At 44.8% G+C, this 21,010-nt stretch overlaps 1 protein-coding gene across 1 annotated transcript in view; it reads left to right on the plus strand.

Moving 5' to 3' along the window:
- The first annotated feature begins 1,173 nt into the window (after positions 1 to 1,173).
- FOXK1 (forkhead box K1) overlaps positions 1,174 to 21,010 on the plus strand; it is a 75,838-nt gene continuing 56,001 nt past the window's right edge. Inside the window, exon 1 of the mRNA XM_030577020.1 lies at positions 1,174 to 1,553. Coding sequence (XP_030432880.1) covers positions 1,174 to 1,553 — 380 coding nt within the window. The remainder of the gene's footprint in view (positions 1,554 to 21,010) is intronic.

Below are 21,010 nucleotides of genomic sequence, written 5' to 3' on the forward strand. Positions count from 1 at the left end.
GAAAAAAATTCCCCAAATTACTTGCATAAAGTTACAGTCATAGAATCATAGGACTGGAAGGGACCTCAAGAGATCATTTAGTCCAGTCCCCTGCACTCATGGCAGGACTAATACACATTCTTTGGATGACATGTTGAAGCATGAGTTTATTCAGTGCAAAAAGGCATCATCCGCACAGTATACGCACAAAGGATCAGATTTTCAGAAAAGAAAATGCAGATCTAATTTGCATACACAATGCATAAATTGGGTAATTGCACATAAAAATTACACCTAATTACAGTTTGCATATGGATATACACTGCAACTGTTATAATTATGTGTATTTACAGTTTTTGCCTTCATTTTCATGCTAACTTTTTTGAAAATCTGGCCTGAAAAGTACTTTTTCCATACGTAAAGTTCCACAATCAGACATACAGGTACAGAATTACACACATGGACCACCCAAGATTACATCTACAACATTTTGCACATGTGCACATGCAATTAAAGTTATACATACGTCTGTACAATTACTCATTCACAATTGCTGTTTAACAACTGCACATGCATACGCACATGTATGCACAGTTACAAGAATACACGTATACACAAGCATGCAAACAACTGCACACAAATACTCATGTGCATAGTTACACACGTGTAACTGTGTGCACACGTACAGACGACAGCAACTTATACACAATTATACACACAGACGCAATGCCTGAGTTGCACACACGAGCACATTTGCGCACAACACTGCACACAAACACATGTAATGGCCTGCTGCATATGCCTAGTTACACACATACACAAAAGCACCATATGCAGAATTGCTCCCATACAGAGGACAGATTGCCTATGAATGCGCGCACACGCACACAACTTGTGTACACACAGACTTGTAAGGAACAGCTAGCTGCACGTGGCCCACAGCACACACATGCCCACTCGCTCCCACGCACATGCCACTGAGCGCCGCATAAGTGGACGCCCACTGACAGCTAAGGGACACCGGCCTGTGCACAGCAGTTGCGCGCCCACGCCGCTACCCCCCGTGTACCCCGCAAGGCCGGTCCCCCGGCGCGGAAGAGAAACGCGGCGGATCCGGGCGGCTCCGCCCCGCTTCCCTCCCCCGCCGGCTCCGCCCCGGAGGCCGGCACGCTGGCTCGCTCCCTGCCTGGGAACATGGCTGAAGTCGGGGAGGACAGCAGCGGGGCCCGGGCCCTGCTGGCGCTGCGCTCGGCGCCCTGCAGCCCGGCCGCGGCGCCCCCTCCCGGGCCGGCGCTGCCGGGCCCCGCCGCCGCCCCGCCGGGCCCGGCCCTGGCCCGCCTGCAGGGCCGCGAGTTCGAGTTCCTCATGCGGCAGGCGGCGGTCACCATAGGCCGCAACTCCTCGCAGGGCTCGGTGGACGTGAACATGGGGCACTCGAGCTTCATCTCCCGGCGCCACCTGCAGCTCAGCTTCCAGGAGCCGCACTTCTACCTGCGCTGCCTCGGCAAGAACGGCGTCTTCGTGGACGGGGCCTTCCAGCGGCGGGGCGGCCCGGCCCTGCAGCTCCCCCCGCAGTGAGCGCGGGCACAGGGGGGCTGGGCACCCCAACCCCCTGCAGGAAAAAGGGGAACCCCCTCTCCTGGGGGGCGTGAGCAAAGGGGACACCCCGTCCCCGTAGGGCAGGGAGCAGACACCCTACTCCGAGGAGGCGGACAACCTCATTCCCCCCCCCCCCCGGGATGGGTGGGCAAAGGGGACACCCCGTCCCCGTAGGGCAGGGAGCAGACACCCTACTCCGAGGAGGCGGACAACCTCATTCCCCCCCCCCCCCGGGATGGGTGGGCAAAGGGGACACCCCCACTCCCCTGGGGTCAGGAAGGGGCATCCCACCCTGGGGAGGCATGGGAAAGGTGGCACCTTCACACCCATGGGAGTGGCCTACTCTCAGGAGAAGGGGCATCCCCACTCTCATGGGAAGGAGGGGATATGGGGTTTCCCTGTCGGGGCCAGAAGTAGGGGAAGGAAAGGTAAAGGGGTTCCCTGCCCCCCTGGGGAAGAGTGGAGGGGTGTTGGTCACTTCCACCCCGTTGGAGGGGGATGCAGGGCATTGTCCGCCCCCCTCCCCTGTCTCAAGAGAGAAGAGGTGTCATGTCTCAGGGTGGGGAAAGGGGAAGGGGGGTTATTTTCTCTGATCGAGAGAGAAAGAGCTGTTCTTCTGGGAGACTATGTCCTCCCTTAGCCCAGGGGGTGTCTTTGCTGGAGGATGCCACCCCAGGGGGTGGATGGGAGGCTGTGTGACCCAAAGGCTCTGAGGGATGTGAGGCAGATAGTTGCCCCTAAGAAAGTTGTGTTTCATTTCCCAGGAGAACTCTGGGGAGGTGAAAGGAAATGGGGAGTGTTTTACCCATTGGTAGGGGACAGGCTAGTTGGGGGATTATTTTCTCAGATTCCAGGGGAACAGCAGCATGTTGCTTTTTCACCTCTGGGAAATAGAGGAGGCAACGGGCAGTGGCAGAGGGAAGCTACAGGCTTACCCTCTCAGGTGGAACTGGAGGAGGTTCTCCCTCCTGCAGAGGAGATAATGATTTTTCACCCCACTTTCTGCTCTGAAAACATTGTGTTTTGTGGCTGAGCGCTATTAAACAGCTGCCTGTTCCACACCAAGGTGACAGCATATTAGTGATGGATGAGGTAATCTCTGTGTGTGTATCTCTATAAAGCTGTACTATACACACTATATGTAATCTCTGAGACTAGAAAGCTCTATATAAATGCAAGAGATTATTATTTTATTATTCTTCACTTAATTTCACCTTGTTTGTATGGGCATCTGATTTATTTGGTAGTTTTTGGCCTTAGTACCATTCACCTCCAGCAGCAGGGTCCCTAAGGATTATCCCTCTTTCACCAACCTTCTGCTCAGAAGAGAGTTTTTTAATTACTCACTTCCTCTGCTGGCTGTTTCTTTTTGTATTTAGTAATTTAGTTATAATTCCCCAGCCGCTTGCTCTCTGAGGCGTTTTGGTTTTGAAACATGTTTCATTTTCTTAGGAGATGTCCTTTGACTGTCTGTTTAATTAATCTTTCTTTGTAAAACAAGCCCCCTAAAGCCTAGGGCATTTCTGTTGCATTGCTCCCTTTTGGTTCTGGATTTATTAGAGTGAGCTTCATCTCCTCCCTGTCATTCTGTTTCTTCATGTAGTTAATCATAAGTATTGTGCCCAACAATACTCTCAAGCAGAGAATTCACTGTTTCTTTTCCCTCTACTTGCTCGTGATTCACGGAGTGGAAAAGGTGATTTCCCCCCCTCTCCCTTCATCACTTGTAGGGGAGGAGTTTATTTACTTTTTTCTGTACAATTAGAAGCCCTGCACAGTAAGACACCCTCTCTTCTGGGCCACTGTTTATGACCCATGTAAATGAACTTCATGCCCCTCCTTTCCAAGCTGTAAAGTAGATTGATGGCAAAACACTTTTCTAAGGGAATTTGCCCTCTTGTTCATTCCAGGTAAACAACTTCCATCCTCCCCATGTCCTCTACACAGTCAGGGGTTTATAACTCAGACAGAAAACAAAAAATAAACAAAGAACTTGCCTGAAGCTTAGTATGCATGGTCACAGTGAGACATAAAACTGATCTTCTGTCCACTTCTTCTGTCTGTGCTCTTGACAAAAAGAGAACTTTAGGTCCTGGAACCAGTAAGAACCATGCACACCTACTGCTGTCTAAATAATATAGTCAGCAATAAAAAAATCGAGATAATTTTAAATATTTTGTATTGAGAACTTGCTGTGCATTTTATTCTGAAATATTATTTGATGTGAATGTCATTATCAGGTCTGGCAGTACTATGCTGTGTAAATGTGGCAGAAGAATCTATACGTTATATTAAGCGTTATGATCTAATGGAAGTTCCATCAAGTGATTTAAATTAGAGTTCGCCTATGGTGGTTCCGGTGGTACTTGTAGAGGTCTTCAGAGTGCTGGCCAGTCATATGGTGCTGACTTTATTACCTTATTTCCACCTGACTGAAACACAGTAAAAGACTGATACAAATAGGTTGCATATGTTTAGAAGAGTATTTCATTGCTGCTGTTGTTAGTTAGGGGAGGTTGTCCATAAATGGGAAGGAGGGGTCCAGGAGACAATTGCTGTGTTCAAAAGTCATCCACACTATGGGAAAAGTTTTAAGAACTCCCTGATTTAAATTCACCATTCGTCATCATTGCACTTCAGAAGTTTCCTGGAAAAATAAGATTATAGCAAATACCTTGCCTTGTTAGAAACTCTCCCCTGAGCTTACAGTGGGCACGCTTAAAGCACTAAGGAAAAACTCTACAGTTTCCGTCAGAATCGTCCATTATGAAGACAAGGAATATCTCTGGAAACAGTACCTTTCAAACTTGTGGAATCTGAAGACACTTGCTGCATTGCAATCCTACATCATGTGCGTATTCTAGGCTGCAGTATTGTATTTCACAGCTGTGTCGTTATGGAAGGTTGTATTTTACAGATGTGATGACACAGCTATGAAATATTATTATGCAATAACGACCAACAAGGAGGGCATTTCCTAGAGGTTAGTGGTCAACCGGAACCAAGCTGGGTGGAAGAGCTGAGGGCCTGAGGTAAATTTAAAGAAGGTCCTTAACCAGTTGATTAATGAGAGAGCCAATCCAGTGATCGTTATTAGTATTCTAAACTCTGGCAAATGGCTTTCTATAAGGTAGGATGGAACGATGAAATCACTTGATTTAATTTTAAAAAAAGGTTTAAATCAGGTTGATGCTGTGCAAAACATTTGAAAATTTGTGGTGTTGCATTTCTAGGTTAAAATGTATAATGAACTAAAATATAAATGTTGTTGTTTAACGTAGGCACTATTTAAATGGGTATTAAAAACTGCTATAGACAGAAAACAAAATACTGAAAATTAAGGCCCAGATCCTGCAAACAAGCAGGTACATAATTTAATTTTAGCAGGACTAGTCATGTGGTTAAACTCAAGCATATGCATAAGTGTTAGCAGTGTCAAGGATTAATTCTATTTTTATTCCAACCCTTATTTGTGGCCAAAAATCTTTGTAGCTTCAAAACCTGTTTGTTTTAAGAATGAAAATTTATTTAGACTTGCAGTCCCTTGAAGGGTATTGTGACCTTTTTTTTATGCACATAGGCTAACATTTTCAAAACCAGATGCCTAAAGTTAGGCTCCTAAGAGTGGGATTAAAGTCGCCTAAGTCACGTAGGTTTGCAAGATCCCGTGACCAAAACTGCAAATGCTGATGGAGGAGTGTAGTCTGGTCAAAGCACTTGAGCTTTCTTAATTTGTGGGAATTCAGTATATTGGAAGTTGGTGATGGTTGCAAATATTGTATAGGCTATTTGTTTATAATTTTTGTGCTTTGAGTTTTTGGTGTTCTTGGGGTTAGGACATTAATGAGGCCTTGGACTTGTGTTTTTCATCACTGATGAGCATTTTCGCTGAGGGGCTTCTCAGAAAAATATCTGTTCACTGAAATTCTCTTAGGAAGCTAAAGAAATTAGTAATTTAAGACTATAAAATGGAAAGACAGTAAAGAAATACAACATATAAATAAAAACCCAATTAAATGATAAGATGAATTTAAGTAAAATTGGCTTTTAATTTTTTAATCATTTTTATCAGCCCTGCTATAAATTGAAACTCTAAATATTGGACTACATGTTGCCAAGAATCTGCAGTTCTATTTATAATATTGGAGTTTTCCTGTTCAGTATATTTTGGTCTGGTTTATTAAGTGCCTATCTAAAGTTCTAGGCATCGTTAAGGCCCTGATCTTGCAAAGACTTATGCACGTTGTTTAACATTATGCACCATGAGTAGTCCTGTTCACTTCAGTGGGACTACTCATGGTGCATAAAGCTAAACACACGCATAGGTCATTGTAGGATTGGGGTTTAAAGCATTAAAGGCTAGTTTAGTAATCCATAAAAGAACAGGATTTTATTCCCAGTATACTCTGTTTATAAACATTGTTGTTTAAAGGGCGGGGAGGACAAAGCAATTTATAAGTGCTAGGCAGTAGGATTGAAGTACGTGACTAAAGTAAAAATCGGCACAATGTTGGAAAACTGATATGCACATTTCAGGGTTTTGATGACCTCATAAACCACCCAGTCTCCATTCTTGTGGTTAGAATGATGCCATCATGGTGTATGAGTGTGTATAGTGTTATAGCTCAGAGGGAACTGTGAGCTATATGTACACATACCAAGGAAATGCTTTGACCACATAACCACGACTGCAAAGCTAGAGTTGTTTCTGAAATGCTGTAGATATATCTTTGATTCTGATCACTCTTTTTCTATGAAGTTCTGTTTCTTAACTATTGCATAATTAGGGCTTCTGTTTTGGGGGTATATTTTTAGCAATTTCTGAGGTTGTTGTAGATGTCCAAAAATTGGAGTCTTTTGAGGGTGTGTCATTGTAAATACAGTTATGAGTAAGGTATATTGTATGCATCACTCATTACAATAGTACATACTGTAATGAGTGATTTCTTTGTACTTTCCCTACTACACTTCAGTGTAGTACTGTTTCAAAGAGCGCTACATTAAAGCATACTATGGAACCTTTAGTGCACACTAGCAGGGTCTACGTGGACAGATTAATGTGAAACGTGTTAGTGTGCTTTAGCAATCACATCCTGTAATCTACGTTACTCCTCCTCCTAAACAAGCCCTTAGAGACAAGTAACCATTGCTGATATTTACGGTAGAACTTTAGAGTTATGAACACCTCAGGAATAAAGGTGGTTTGTTACTTTGAACAAAACATTATGGTTGTTCTTTCCAAAGTTTACAGCCGAACATTGACTTAATACAGCTTTGAAATTTTACTGTGCAGAAGAAAAATGCTGCTTTCCCTTTTTTTTAGTAATTTATGTTTAACACAGTAGCCTACTGTATTTGTGTGTGTCTGCTGCTGCCCGATTGCATACTTCCGGTTCCAAATGAGGTGTGTGTGTGTGGTTGATTGGTCATTTCATAACTCTGGCATTCATAACTCTGACGTTTTACTATATTTGATAAACACAGATATATTTTTTTTGCACACCAGGAAGGTTTTATTTCTGTTTATCGGTTAAAACAGACCCTCTGAAGCCTATATATAATGCATACTTTTAGCAAGAAAGATTTTGATCCGTAGTTATGCATGCCCTTCTTTCATCGTTTATAGTTTTCAGTTAAATTTCCATTTAAGTTTTGTTAGAAAAACTCTTATCATCTGAGTGTCATAGGACTACTTGATGCTGTACAGTGTTTTTCACACTTATGTTTTGGCTAAGCTACTGTACAAATGGTTTTGGGGTTTTTCTAACATTTAAAAAAGTTGATACTTTGTGACTCTGATATGGAGGGGCTGTCTACAGAAGAGAGTCACACTGGTGTAATTTAAGGACTGAATTTAAACTGATAGATTAACCTGCACAGAAGGCTGTGTGGGATGCTCACTCCTGTTTAAATCGGGCTTATTTCAGTTTAGCTGGAGAGAGTTAATTAAATTATTATTCTTAGGTTTGGTCTACACCAGGGGTGGGGGATCTGTGGCCCACTGTTTCATTTCATCCAGCCCACGGCAAGTATCCACACTGCGGGCCGGAAGCCCCGAGCAGGGCTGGAGCCACAAGTGCCAGCTCACCGCGTTGCTGGAAGTCCAGGGGGCTCCATGCAGCTCCCAGAAGTGACCAGCATGTTCTTGTGGCCCCTAGGAGCAGGGGTGATCAGGGAAGCTCGGCGCGCTGGCTCCGCAGCTCCCATTGGCCGGGAATCGTGGCCAATGGGAGTTGCAGGTGCGGTGCCTGCAAGTGCAGGCAGCATGCACCACGCAGAGCCCCACGACTTCTCCGCACAGGGCCCGGACATGGTGGCCGCTTCTGGGAGCAGAGTGGAACCCCGGCAGGCAGGGAGCCTGCCTTAGCCCTGCTGCACCACCAATCAGGAGCCACCTGAGGTAAGTGCTGCCTGGCTAGAGCCTGCATCCTGTACCCCCTACCCCAGGTTGGATCTCTCTCCTGCACCCAAACTCCTTCCCGAAGCCTGCACCCCAGCCCTGAGCCCTAGGGAAGCCCCAAGGCTCTGTTACCCCCTCCTGTTCTTCCCCTGGAGTGTTGGCTCGCCCTGCGGCAGGGGGAAGCCGTGAGCCTCCGTGCCCTCCCACAGGGTTATGTGTGGCCCGCAACTGATTTTTTTTTTCTCCTGTGGGTCAGGAGCCCCGATAGAAAAAATGTTCCCCATCCCATGTCTGCGCTAGTAACATATGTCGGTATAACTACATTGCTCGGTAGTGTGGATTTTCCATACCCCTGAGCAATGCAGTTATACCAACCTAACTCCCAGTATAGACAGCACAGTGTCGACGGGAGGGCTTCTCCAGTCGACATAGCTACTGCCTCTTGCGGGGGTGGAGTATTTAAGCTGACGGGAGAAGCCCTCCCATCCGCGTAGGTAGGGTCTTCACTGAAGCGCTTCAGCGGTGCAGGCAAGCGCCGAGTAACTAGCCTGAAATAACTGTTTGGTAAGCTTTTCAGAGAAATGCCAAATTCTCTTTTGTGGTGGTTGGCACAGTAGTTTTATAGGGAACTGTGCTGGCAAAGAACAGGAAACTGCTTAGTGTTACTACTTCCATCATGCAACTGCATGATATGACTGACCTATATGTAGCAACTAGTGTCTAGCATGAAGGACAGGTTGCCACAGCTTTTGAAGACTGTGGAACTTGAAAAGTGTGATAAGCAGTGTGTGTTCAGGGGAGTTTGAACTCTTACATTTTAGGGTAAAGTAAGCAACATAGACCCTAGCGTGGCTGTTAAGCCATTGTTTGAAATTTGACAGTTACCTCCAGCTGACTTTGTTCTGGAGTGGATCTCTTCAAGTGTTTGGCTCCACATCAAACCTTTTGACATGTGCTTATTTATTTTCTGAGCAGTTTCTAACTCCAATAAATGTCTCAGGAGGCAATGTCTGGGTGTTCTGTGTTCAGAGTCAAGGGGCACTGTAACGAGAAAGGCATAACAGACCCAGCTTTAGGTTTACAGTTGCATAGATGTGGCGCAGGTGAGCCAGATTTCCCTTTCCAGACCAAGTGGAAATGTGGCAGATGTGCTTGACAACACATGCTTTAAAGCATCACAAGTCAATTTATTTCCCTCTTAATTACTTTATATACCTAAATAATGCTTTCTGTCCGTCATCCTTTGGGACAGAACTTCCCAAACTTTTTCTGTAGTACTCCCTATTAAAAGGATATTTGATATGCAACAATACTTTTAATCAACTGTATGTGGTGGCTTTTTTTTGTGTGTGTGTGTGTGTGGGGGGGGGGGGTACCATGCCCAAGCCCCTAGCTGTGTTCTAAGGATCTCATTAGGACTGCAGATCCCATGCTGCGTAATTATAACCCAGGACTACTTCAGTTTTGGGGTGAACTGTGGTCTGTGGAACCTCTGGTGGTCTGCAAAATAAAATAAACATACTGATAGCCAAGTACTTGGGGATTGGAGGAATGGGAAAGCAGATTGGATTAGAAGATCTTTGTTTTGTGAACAGATCTGCAGAATGAAAAAGATGGAGGAAAAACTGATTTATCTAATCAGTGTTGGCCACAAAAAGGCAACTTTTACTAGTCCATTGGATTAATATTTCATCTACTGTTTGACAACACGATAATATGTACTACCTTCATGCATGTGTTCATTTCAGTGTTTATATTTCTTAAGCCAACTGCAATAGCAAGAAGCAATTTCAAATGTGGCAAATTAACATTGCTTATATAAAAGCAAGTCTGTTTAGTATTTTCTCTTTTAGGTATCTTTATGTAAATTGCTTGTTTGGTAGTGCAGATATGACTTTAATTAAATGTCCATTCACTGTTGTCCATGAATGCCATTGCAGATCATTCTCTTAAATTGCCTTTAGGTGTGTCAGTGCATTTCTTTTGAATGGGAATTAATTTGTATGAAATACTTACTTACTTTTTATTTGACAACAGCATTTAAAAACCTTGACAGCCTAATACCCTGTAGCTGCTCCACTGCCTTGCCCTTTATAGCACTACTGTTTCTTTCCTCATGTTTTGGTGCATTCTGTATCCTCAGCACAATTTCAGACATGCTGATAGCATTATAGTAGAAGCCTACGCTTAAGTATGCAATTACTATAGCTTAAGATTGTGATTGGAAAAATGTCAAACAATGTCTTGTTTTAGTTATTTAAAAAGAAATTTTTAAAAGTGTGTTTGTTTTTGGATAATCCTTTTAATTGTTGTAGTGTAATGGATTTTTTCTTCAGTAGAAAGTGTCCTCTGTGTGCCTGCAGAGGATTTTTAAACACTGGAGTGTTTGCTCTCCTTCCCTTTTTTGAGCTCATTTATGATATATAAAGAGAGTGTGAAGTTTTATGTTAGGAAAAATCATGTATGTAGGTCTGTTCTTCTCTGGTTTTGTTAGAAGACTTTCTTGGTTCTCTTGGACAAGTGCATTGTGACCTCTCCTACCTTAACTGAGAGAGTTGGGATGTTGAATTTTTATCAAACTTCCTTTCTCCCAAGTGTCCATTGCATTTAGGACTTACATAGGTGTTAACAAAATCAAACAAGAACCAATTTGACTAAAATTCCTGTCCCCTCCAGTTGCTCTCAGCCTGTAGCGATATCTTGATTCCAGTGGCCATAGAGTCTGGCAGAGTAGATAAGACCTGAATTTTAGTGTAAACAAACAAGCAGAGACCTCCCACCCCAATCTGCTTTTTAGTTTGGAAGGAGACAAAAACCTTTCAGGCTGCCTTTACATATAATTAAGAAGCACACCACCTCCCTCCCCAAAAAGAAAACAAAAAGCAAATACAAGACAAATAGAAAACAAACCCGGTTTTTCCCCTCTGTATGTCAGAGCTAGGAATTCTTCCCACACAAGCCATTTTAATCTTCTCTCTCCCTCAAGGCTACACGCTGCAGCCACCAAACTTCTGGCTGAGCAGGACTGGAGTCCTTGCAGAGTCAGTCTGTGCACTTATTACAGGGAGTGCTGTTGAGCAACCTAAGGAACTTTCCTCTCTCCAGGGCATAAGAAATCTGGATTCTTCAGTGTGCAAAGCCCCTGGCTGTTTGGGAGGAGGAAGAGACCAGAAATAGAAACTGATCCCAGGTGTCAACCTGGCAGATAGGCATTTCTTAATTTTTTTTTTTTTAAACCCAGCCACATAGATTCTTGTGATTATATGTGTTCCTCATATTCATTCATTTCAAGACCTAGTCCAGAGCTCTGAGAACAGGCCATCAGCGTGGAAGTGTTGTGCAAACTAACACTTGCATATTGATTCCAATTGTCTTGTGATAGAGTTCCACTGCCTCCAAGCCTGCATTGAATTGGCCTCCAGCCCACTTCAGGTAGGTGGAGGTTTTGATGCCACTATCAAGTTTGATAATTGGGCAGTCCTTTGCTTCTGTCTTCTCTATCCACCTGTGCATCCATAACATTCCTGCTTTTGCCATTTCCCCTTCCTCCTCCCCTGATCTCTGTATAAGGAGGCGAGCCATGATCCATGTGGAAATAATTAAACAAAGATCAACAAGGGAGGTTAGAACCTGGAACATATTAGGCTTTGTCCACACTACACAGCTCTTAGTGACACATGGTGTTGCTAAAAGTTGGGCAGTGTAAACGCTGTTTGTCTGCCCTTTTGCCGAAAAATACTTCCATCCCCAACAAGCGGGGTTTGCGCTATCGACAGGAGAGTGCTCCTGCTGACAATGCACTGTTTACACTATTTGCAACAGCAAAATGTTTGTCTTTTGAGGAGCGGGGGTTTAGGACCTCTGAACAACAAAACGTTTGCCACTCAATTGCCAGTGTAAACATAACCTTAGTTATTGTGTTATAATGGAATGTTAGGGCCAGGGCTGATCCCCTTTTCTGCCTGTTCAGGTATAACAGTGTTACTTTGGCTATATCTGTGCTGGCAAATGAATGACAAAACTTTTGTTTGAAAAACCCCTCCCTGAAAGACAAAAGTTTTGGCAACAGCATGTGCCAGTATGAACAGCCCGTTGTTGGCAGGACTGCTGTCCTACTGACAACGCAAACACCACTTGTTGGGGTGGAACTTTTTTGTTGGAAGAGACCCAACAAACAGCGGCTACACTGCGACTTTTAACGGAATGGCTGTAGCGACACAGCCGTGTTGCTAAAAGCTATGTAGTGTAGCCATAGGCTAAGATAGGAAAAGAATATTCCCATCCAGTGCTTAAGGCTTGTCTACATTTGCCATTTAAAGTGGAAAGAGTCCCTTTTTTTGCACAAAAACTGTGGGAGTGTCTATACTTGCCAATGACTTTTTGCGGTGAAACTCAGAAGTTTCACCACAAAGAAAACCATCTCCACGAGAGGCGTGCAGCTCTTACTGATGATGCTTTTGTGGTGATGTGCAAGTGAAGACATGTTCTTCCTATCTACAGAGCTTTTAGTCTCCAGAGGATATCCCACAGTGCCTAAGGGACCACTCTGGCCAGGGGCTCTGCTGCTCTGACACCAGATAAACAGACATCCACTCCTCCCTCTGTAAAGCCCCGGGAACTTTGAAACTCCCCTTCCTGTTTTCTTGGCAAGTGCTCACTTATAATCTGGCCAGGTAACAATGGCTGCTCCATGGAGCAAATGATCCCCTGCTTGGAGCAATGCTGATCTACTGGAGCTGATCAACGTTTGGGGAGAGGAGGCTGTGCAGGGACCCAGGATGCCTCACAATCACCCCCTCTCCGTTTCCCCCATCTTTCCAACAAGACCTGTCATCAAAATGGAGAGAGCTGCACTGTGAGAGAGCTGCCCTCAGTGTGCCGCTCTAAACAATCTGACGCCTGTGGAAGTGAGTACACAAACCAGTATTTTTCTTTCACCAGTTCACCAACACAGTTGATACTAACAGTGCAAAAACTCTGCAAGTGTAGGCATAGCCTAAGAGAGAAATCTATTTCCAACTATCTTTGTACTCCATGAGGTGTAAATGAGGCACTCATAAGCTGCCTATTATAAATGGCTACACAAGTAGTTTAGATCTAGACTTGATCTGTTTTAAAATTATCTGAATGAGATTATTCTGTTTTGTGGCTAAATGAACCAAATACCCTCTTGCTGTGTGATAAGCCAAAATCTCTGTGAAGGGCTCTTTTCTGCAAGAGGGTAAATGCTCTTTCTCCAAGCAGTCCCTTGTTCCTTTTGATGTACCTTGTGCTTGTAAAGCACAAAGCAGAAAGTGTTGCAAGCAATGTCCGGTCTACACTTAAAATTCTGACCAACAGAGTTATGCCAAACTAAGCATTGGTATAAATGCGTCTAGTTCGAGAGAAGAATTCTTCGGTCAATCTAGCTGCCTGCTCGGGGAGGTGGCTTTCCTACATTGATGGAGAAAACCTCTTCCATCCCTGTAGGAAGTATCTGCACTACAGTAGCATAGCTGTCCTGCTGTAGCATCCCTGGTACAGACATAGACTAATAATTAATTAATTTTTTAAATAGCTGGAGAAGAAGCTTAGTGCCTTTTCCCTTAGGGAGCTGAGGCATTAACTGTGAAGTTCTTCTAATGCTTCCAAATTAAATGAGTATTAAAACTGAAGAGGAAATGTCCTCTATTTCCGTATACTGTAGTGGATTGGAGGGGTGAGGATAGGAGGAAGAGAATGCATCAATAGTTGGGTAAATTATCTCAGTTCATGGTTTAAACGTAGTGCATGCATGCTGCCATTTTGGAAAAGGCAGTATTGTTCCGCCTTGGTAAACTATTTTCAGTGGAAAAAAGCCCTCAGCACAATAATAAAAACAGAATGAGTTAAAATATGTTAAACTTCTTTCTCGCTTACTGGCAATAACCTGGGAGGGGGATAGTTTTGTTTTTTTCTTTGACTTCTGAACCCTGTCCTGCTATGCAGCTTTTCAGAAGTTGATCCAGTGAGCTATTCCGTTGCAGAATACTGTGAGCCTGGAATTAGCCTCTTTAATAGGTATGTGAGTTGAGACTAACCAGCTCAGAATTTCTGGGCCCTCTTCCCAAGCCTTGTTTTGAAGTTCATCTTCACTGGATGCTGTGGGTATGCATGTGTAGTATACACCATGTATTTCCCTAAGCATTTATATGGCTTGGAGTCTAGAAAATGCCAGCAATCAGAGGGTTTAAATTATATTTTAAAGATAGCCTCAGAACAACTCTTTAAACAGTAATCCTGGCTTCATCTGCTGGGTATTGAATGGATTATGAAATGTCTTCACAGGGAGCAAAATGGACCCGAGTGAGCATTTCATGAAGTCTAAATCCATCTGGATAGGTGTTTTATAATGTACATAAAGAATACATTAGTTTGCTTCAAGTAGCTTTCTCCTTGAACTAAACCAGGCTCAGAGGAAAACAGATAATGGTGGTGCATTGTGTTAGAATCCACTTAGCGAGCGTGATTGAATGTAAAAGGTTAGTAACACCCTGTGCTTAAGTTTCTCCTGGTAGATATATGTGGGAAGTAGAAATGTTCTGTGAATTTCACAGATTGCTTTGTTTTCCATAGCCTGTGCTGATGTAAGAGGTAGTTCCTCAGTTTTGAAAAATTTAAGACATTTTGAGATGATTGAGGGACCTTCAAGATCAGCTGGCTTCTGCAATAAAACTAGTGATGAATGGTCCATTAGGAGAAAGTTGATGGCATAGCAAATGTAATTTGTATGACAATATCTAGTGTATTCAACAAAGATGATAAAACAGTGCCTCTCCCATGGAAATTGTGTTATTAAGGTATTTTATGAATTAGTCTCTTCAGATGGGTAATTCTCCTCCTCCAGGGTATAAAAATACCTGAGGAGTGGGATATTTGTAGTAATAGGAAGACATTGTCAAGAGAAAGCAGCAAAGAATCCTGTGGCACCTTATAGACTAACAGACATTTTGGAGCATGAGCTTTCGTGGGTGAATACCCACTTCTTCAGATGCATGTGATTGTCAAGAGAAGTTCATAGAAGAATTCATTGAAGGCCCCAAGTGTCCATGGCGAGTTTGACCAGATTTCTTTAGTGAAAGGAAGGGGCTAGGTTTTATGGCAGACTGGAAATTCTGTAACAGTTTCAGGTAAGTTTAAGAATGTTGTATGGTGTTAAATATGGAAATGAATAATCAGTACTTCATGGAGTTTAATTTTTACAATCAATTAAATTTTCTGCTGTCTCTGAATTTTTAATTTTCAGTGTAATGTATAATTTCTTAATAAAAATATACCTGCATTTGTAGAAATTGTCATGGGAAGTTCCTTGTGGGTGTTTGCAGCTAGGGCTTTTCTGGCTCTGAAGTAGATGTGGATGGTGGTTTATGATTGAAGGAGAAGCGTGTTAGCTGGCTGTGTCTACCAAAATGATCTGTAGTAAACTAATAATATGAACACTTATGACTGATCAGCAATTACTTCTGGTTACTTAAATCTAATTTTAAAGCTAGTCATAGTAGTTCTTGAAACGAACCTCACGGCTACTGGGGAAATGTGAGAGATGTAAGTGGTGTTCATTCCTTTCCAAGTCCTCATTAGCAATTACCTGCTGTGATAGATTTGCAACCTGATTTAGCCTTGTGTTGTCAAGCAGGATCTTGTAGAAAAAATTGGGGGTGCATGTCTCCAGGAATATTAAGTGGCTGAATATTCTAGACTGCAGCACTGGTATTTGCTATTTAACTGACCTGCCTCACTTAGCATGTTGTGAAATGCACTTTAAAGAGGAGAGGCAGATTCTCCATCATAGGCCGATGGAAACCTAACAGTTTTTTGTGAGCTTAAGCTAGGCGCTGGAGAGAGTGCTCAAACAATGAATGGGCTCAATCCTGTACCCATTGAAATCAATGGTAATATTCCTGTTGACCTCTGAGAGTGAAGGATCAAGCCTTTTGAATGTGATCTTTCCTTGCGAGAACTTGTATGTTAAATGAGCATCATTGTGAAATTGTGCAGAAAAGCAAGATCACATGACTGTTGTGTCTCCAGAAGATTTCATAGTGACTTTGCTGTTTGGTTGCTTGTGGAGTACAGATTTAGATAAGAACATGAAGTAGCTGAACGCATTTCAAGATGGTTGATGAAAATCAGGAAATAGATAAGAGGAAAAATTACTGAGCTTTGCCCTGTGAACTGTTGAATTGACTTTTCTCCACCAGAGGGTCTTGATTCAAATGTAATTCAAGTCCTGTTTAGTGATCTTGAAGCTGGCATTAGTTTGTATTGCAGGGTGGCCAAATCTGGACAGTTGTATCTCTGATGTCTCTTTTGCAGCTCTCTGACAATGACAGGCTTCCTTCTTGGTAACTTAGCTTATGTGATCTAATAGACAATTTGCCACCATCTGATGGAGTAGAGATGCAGGGTAAGGAAAAAGTTCTGTATAATATGTTTGTTAAAAAATCCATTTCGTCCTCCTTTGTTTCAAACAGGCAGTGCTTAATTGTATAGTGGTAGTCACTTTGTCAGGCCAGCAAAAGGAGGAGTTGAGAAAGAAGGAAACCTTGTTTGCTGCTGTGGCAACCCTCTGCAGTAATATACCTAATCCATTATTAATCATATTGGTGCTTATTGTAAGGGGACATATAAGTAATAGGAATTTTTTCTCTCTTTGATGTTGCCTTTGTTGAACTTCACTTTTGCCTGTTCTGTACCGTTAGCTTCATTTAAAGGGATGTTACCAGGTAACTTTACTGTATTTCAGAAACATCAAACATGCATGTAATCAGTTTTAAAACTAAACAGTAAAAATTATCTTTTTTTTTTTTTTAAATGTTTTGGTCGAAGATGCCAGATTAACAACCCTACAAAGGCCTTGTCTACACTACAGAGTTGCAGCGCTGGTGAGGGGGTTACAGTGCTGCAACCTAGGTGGTGTACACACTTGCACAGCATGGCCAGCGCTGCAACTCCCTGGTTGCAGAGCTGGCCGTACACCCGGTCGAGCCTCGGGTGTAGAGGATCCAGCGCTGGATCACCAGCACTGGTCATCAAGTGTAGACACTCACCAGCGTTTTTACTGACCTCCGTGGCATAAGCAGGTATCCCAACATACCTGAGAAGCCTCTCTGGTAATCATGCAAACTCCACTGCCCTGGGGTCACCTGACTCCTCCTTTAAATGCCCCGGGAATTTTAAAAATCCCCTTCCTATTTGCTCAGCCAGGCGTGGAGTGCAATCAATCAATCAATCACTCAGCGACCATGCCTCCACGCACCAAACGAGCCCCAGCATGGACCAATGTAGAGCTGCAGGACCTCATAAGTGTTTGGGGAGAGGAGGCTGTGCAGGCACAGCTGCGCTCCAGAAGGAGAAATTATGATACCTATGGGCAGATATCGCAGTCCTTGATGAGAAGGGGCCATGAACGGGACGCGTTGCAGTGCAGGGTCAAAATTAAAGAGCTGAGGAGTGCTTACTGCAAAGCCCGTGAGGGAAATTGCCACTCAGGAGCTGCCCCCACAACCTGCCGTTTTTACAAGGAGCTGGATGCCATACTTGGGTGTGACCCCACTGCCAATCCTAGGAGCACGATGGAGAGTTCAGAGCAGGGAGAAGTGGGGGAGGGTGTAGAGGACGGTGACAGTGAGGCGTGGAGGGAGACACCCCGGAGTCCCAGTACACATGCAGCCAGGAGCTCTTCTCAAGCCCGGAGGAGGCTAGCCAGTCGCAGCAGCTGGAAGTTGATGTTGAGGAAGAAGCTGAGGATCGTGCTCGGGGTAAGTAGATGTGTATGTTTTGGGAGAGGAGGATTTTGGTTATGGCTGCCTGCATGCATGCCTAAACGTGGAATAGCCCATTGATTTGCTCTATCACGTCTCTGTAATCTGCCTCGGTAATCTCTTGAAATGTTGCTGCAAGAGCGTTTGCAATTTGCTTTCTCAAATTGATCGGGAGAGCCACCGTGGTCCCTGTCCCGGTCAGGCTAACTCGTCCGATCCACTGTGCAGCAAGGGGTGTGGGGACCATGGTTGCACACAGGCAAGCTGCATAGGGGCCAGGGCGGTATCCACATTCCTGTAGAAGACCCTCCCTCTCTTCCCAGGTAACACGCAGCAGTGATATGTCTGGCAGTAGGAAACCCTGTTGAGAGTTTAGGGATAATTGAGTGCAGGGCGCCAGGTTCGCGTTTCCCCAGCCCATGGCGCTCTGCTTTTAACCCCCCCTCCCAGCACGTAGGCAGCCACGCGGTGCGCTCCTGTGTTCCCCACCCCCCTCTCCAAGCAGGCATCCAGCACTGCGGTGTGCTCCGGTGTTCCCCACCCCCCCCTCCAAGCAGGCATCCAGCACCGCGTTGCTTTGCCCCTCCCCCCCACCAGCAGGACAGCGTGAACGCGGACCATAGACCCCCCTCCCCCCCAGGCAGCTAGCTTACCACCTTCATGTTCACTACTGTCCCCTCTTCAGGACACCAGCTACCTCCTGTACCCATTGCTGATAAACCCCAGTGACCCACTGGTCAATTCCCACTCCCAAGGGGAAATCGGGGCAAAACCACTCACCCCATTGCTCGCCATGACTTAGCTTGCCTGCCCTCTCTGTGTTATGTGAGGGATGTGAGAAGGATGCTACCAAAAGTCTAAAAAGTCCTTCACCAAGTGATAATAAACAATGTAGCCTCTGTGTATTACATGTTTCTATCTCTCTTTTTTCTAGTGACCTTGACTACTGCAGTCGGATCTCCGGCCTCACGTAGGTTGCAGAACTTGAGACGGAATCCTAGAAAATCAAAAGAGGAATTGATGAAATCTGTTATGAGCCACTACAACAGAGAAAGTAGGAAGACAGAGGAATGGAGAGAGACCTATGAATGGAGAAAGAGTGTACATGAATGGAGGCAAACAGAAAGCAGGAGAAAGGAATTGTCTTCCAAAAAAACCACAAAGCAGATGATAAGCCTCCTGGCTCGCCAAACTGAGTCTTTCGAGTCTATTGTAGCCATGCAGACAAATATGTACCGTGGTCACCCACAGCCCTCCCAAAGCCCTCTTCCTTGTTCCCCAGTATTTCCACAAAACAACTTTCTCCAGCAGCCAGTTCCTTATTATCACCAGCTGCCCCCAACACCTGTAAGATCACCTACCAGCCCTGAGAACTATAATTCTTACCCTGTTCATTCCACCCCCATTATTCTGCAGCATAGTAATCCTGAATTGCAGCAGACATTGAATAGTGATCAAAATAGGACATATTAAAACCTGAGAATCTACAGTCCACCACCCCAACCCCCTTGCCTGTTATGTACTGTATGTTGAATAAAGTTCTTTTTTTCTATTTCACTACGTTATATTGTTGCTGGAAGTGGTAAATATTATACACCAAGGTAAAGCAAAGCACATCAAATGCATCAAACATTACTGTTGGCTCTCAGCATCAAATTGCTCCCTTAAAGCATCCCTAATCCTGGAAGCCCTTTCCTGGGCCTCCCTAGTAGCCCTGCTCTCTGGCTGAGCAAACTCATCCTCTAGGCGTCGAACCTCGGAGGTCCATTCCTCATTGAATCTTTCACCCTTCCCTTCACAAATATTATGGAGGGTGCAGCACGCGGATATAACAGCGGTGATGCTGCTTTCCACCAAATCTAGCTTCCCATAAAGACAGCGCCAGCGTGCTTTCAAACGGCCAAAGGCACACTCCACAGTCATTCTGCACCGGCTCAGCCTGTAGTTGAACCGGTCCTTGCTCCTGTCAAGCTTCCCTGTATATGGTTTCATGAGCCAGGGCATTAAGGGGTAAGCGGGGTCTCCAAAGATCACAGTGGGCATTTCGACGTCCCCTACTGTTATCTTGCGGTCTGGGAAAAAAGTCCCGGCCCTCAGCCTCCTGAACAGGGAACTGTTCCGAAAGATGCGTGCATCGTGCACCTTTCCAGGCCATCCTGAGTAAATGTCAGTGAAACGCCCACGGTGATCCACATGTGCTTGCAGAACCACAGAGAAATACCCCTTACGATTAACATACTCTGATGCCAGGTGGGGTGGTGACAGAATAGGAATATGCGTCCCATCTATTGCACCTCCACAGTTAGGGAACCCCATTTCTGCAAAGCCATCCACAATGTCCTGCACGTTCCCAAGAGTCACGGTTCTTCTTAGCCCGGTGCGATTAATGGCTGTGCAAACTTGCATCAGCACCATTCCAACGGTGGACTTTCCCACTCCAAACTGGTTCGCCACCGATCTGAAGCAGTCTGGAGTTGCCAGCTTCCAGATTGCAATAGCCACCTGCTTCTCCACTGGCAGGGCAGCGCTCAATCTCGTGTCCCTGCGCCGCAGGGTAGGGGCAAGCTCAGCACACAGTGCCATGAAAGTGGCTTTTCTCATCCGAAAGTTCTGCAGCCACTGCTCGTCATCCCAGGATTGCAGGACGATTTGATCCCACCACTGAGTGGTGGTTTCCCGAGCCCAAACGCGCCGGTCCACGGAGCTGAGCACGTCTGTTACTGCTACAAGCAATTTACTGTCTTCACAGTGAGGCGATTCAATATCATCGTCTGACTCCTCACTCTCACTGGCACTCTCACTGTCACTCTCACTCTCATTTTGCAGCTGAAGGAATAGCTCCACTGCCATGCGCGATGTGCTGGCAACATTCATCAATAAGGTCGTCAGCTGCTCAGGATCCATTTATAACAAAAATCGCAGAAAAAGCGCTGTACAATCACAATGCCGCCAAACTGCTTGGAATGTGTAGCAGAGCACCATGGGGCGTTGGAACAAGAAGCGGAAAGACAATCACACTTCCTTCCCCTTCCCACAAGCCACAGCGCCGAAATGGGACGAGGTGCTCTGTGGGATAGCTGCCCACAATGCACCACTCCCAACAGCGCTGCAAGTGCTGTTAAATGTGGCCATTCTGCAGCGCTGGTTGCTGTAAGTGTGGCCACTCTGCAGCACTGGCCCTATACAGCTGTACTAACACAGCTGTAACTACCAGCGCTGCAAAACCATAAGTGTAGACATACCCAAAGTG

This window comes from Gopherus evgoodei, chromosome 10, assembly GCF_007399415.2.
Source record: "Gopherus evgoodei ecotype Sinaloan lineage chromosome 10, rGopEvg1_v1.p, whole genome shotgun sequence".
NCBI classification, from domain to species: domain Eukaryota; kingdom Metazoa; phylum Chordata; order Testudines; family Testudinidae; genus Gopherus; species Gopherus evgoodei.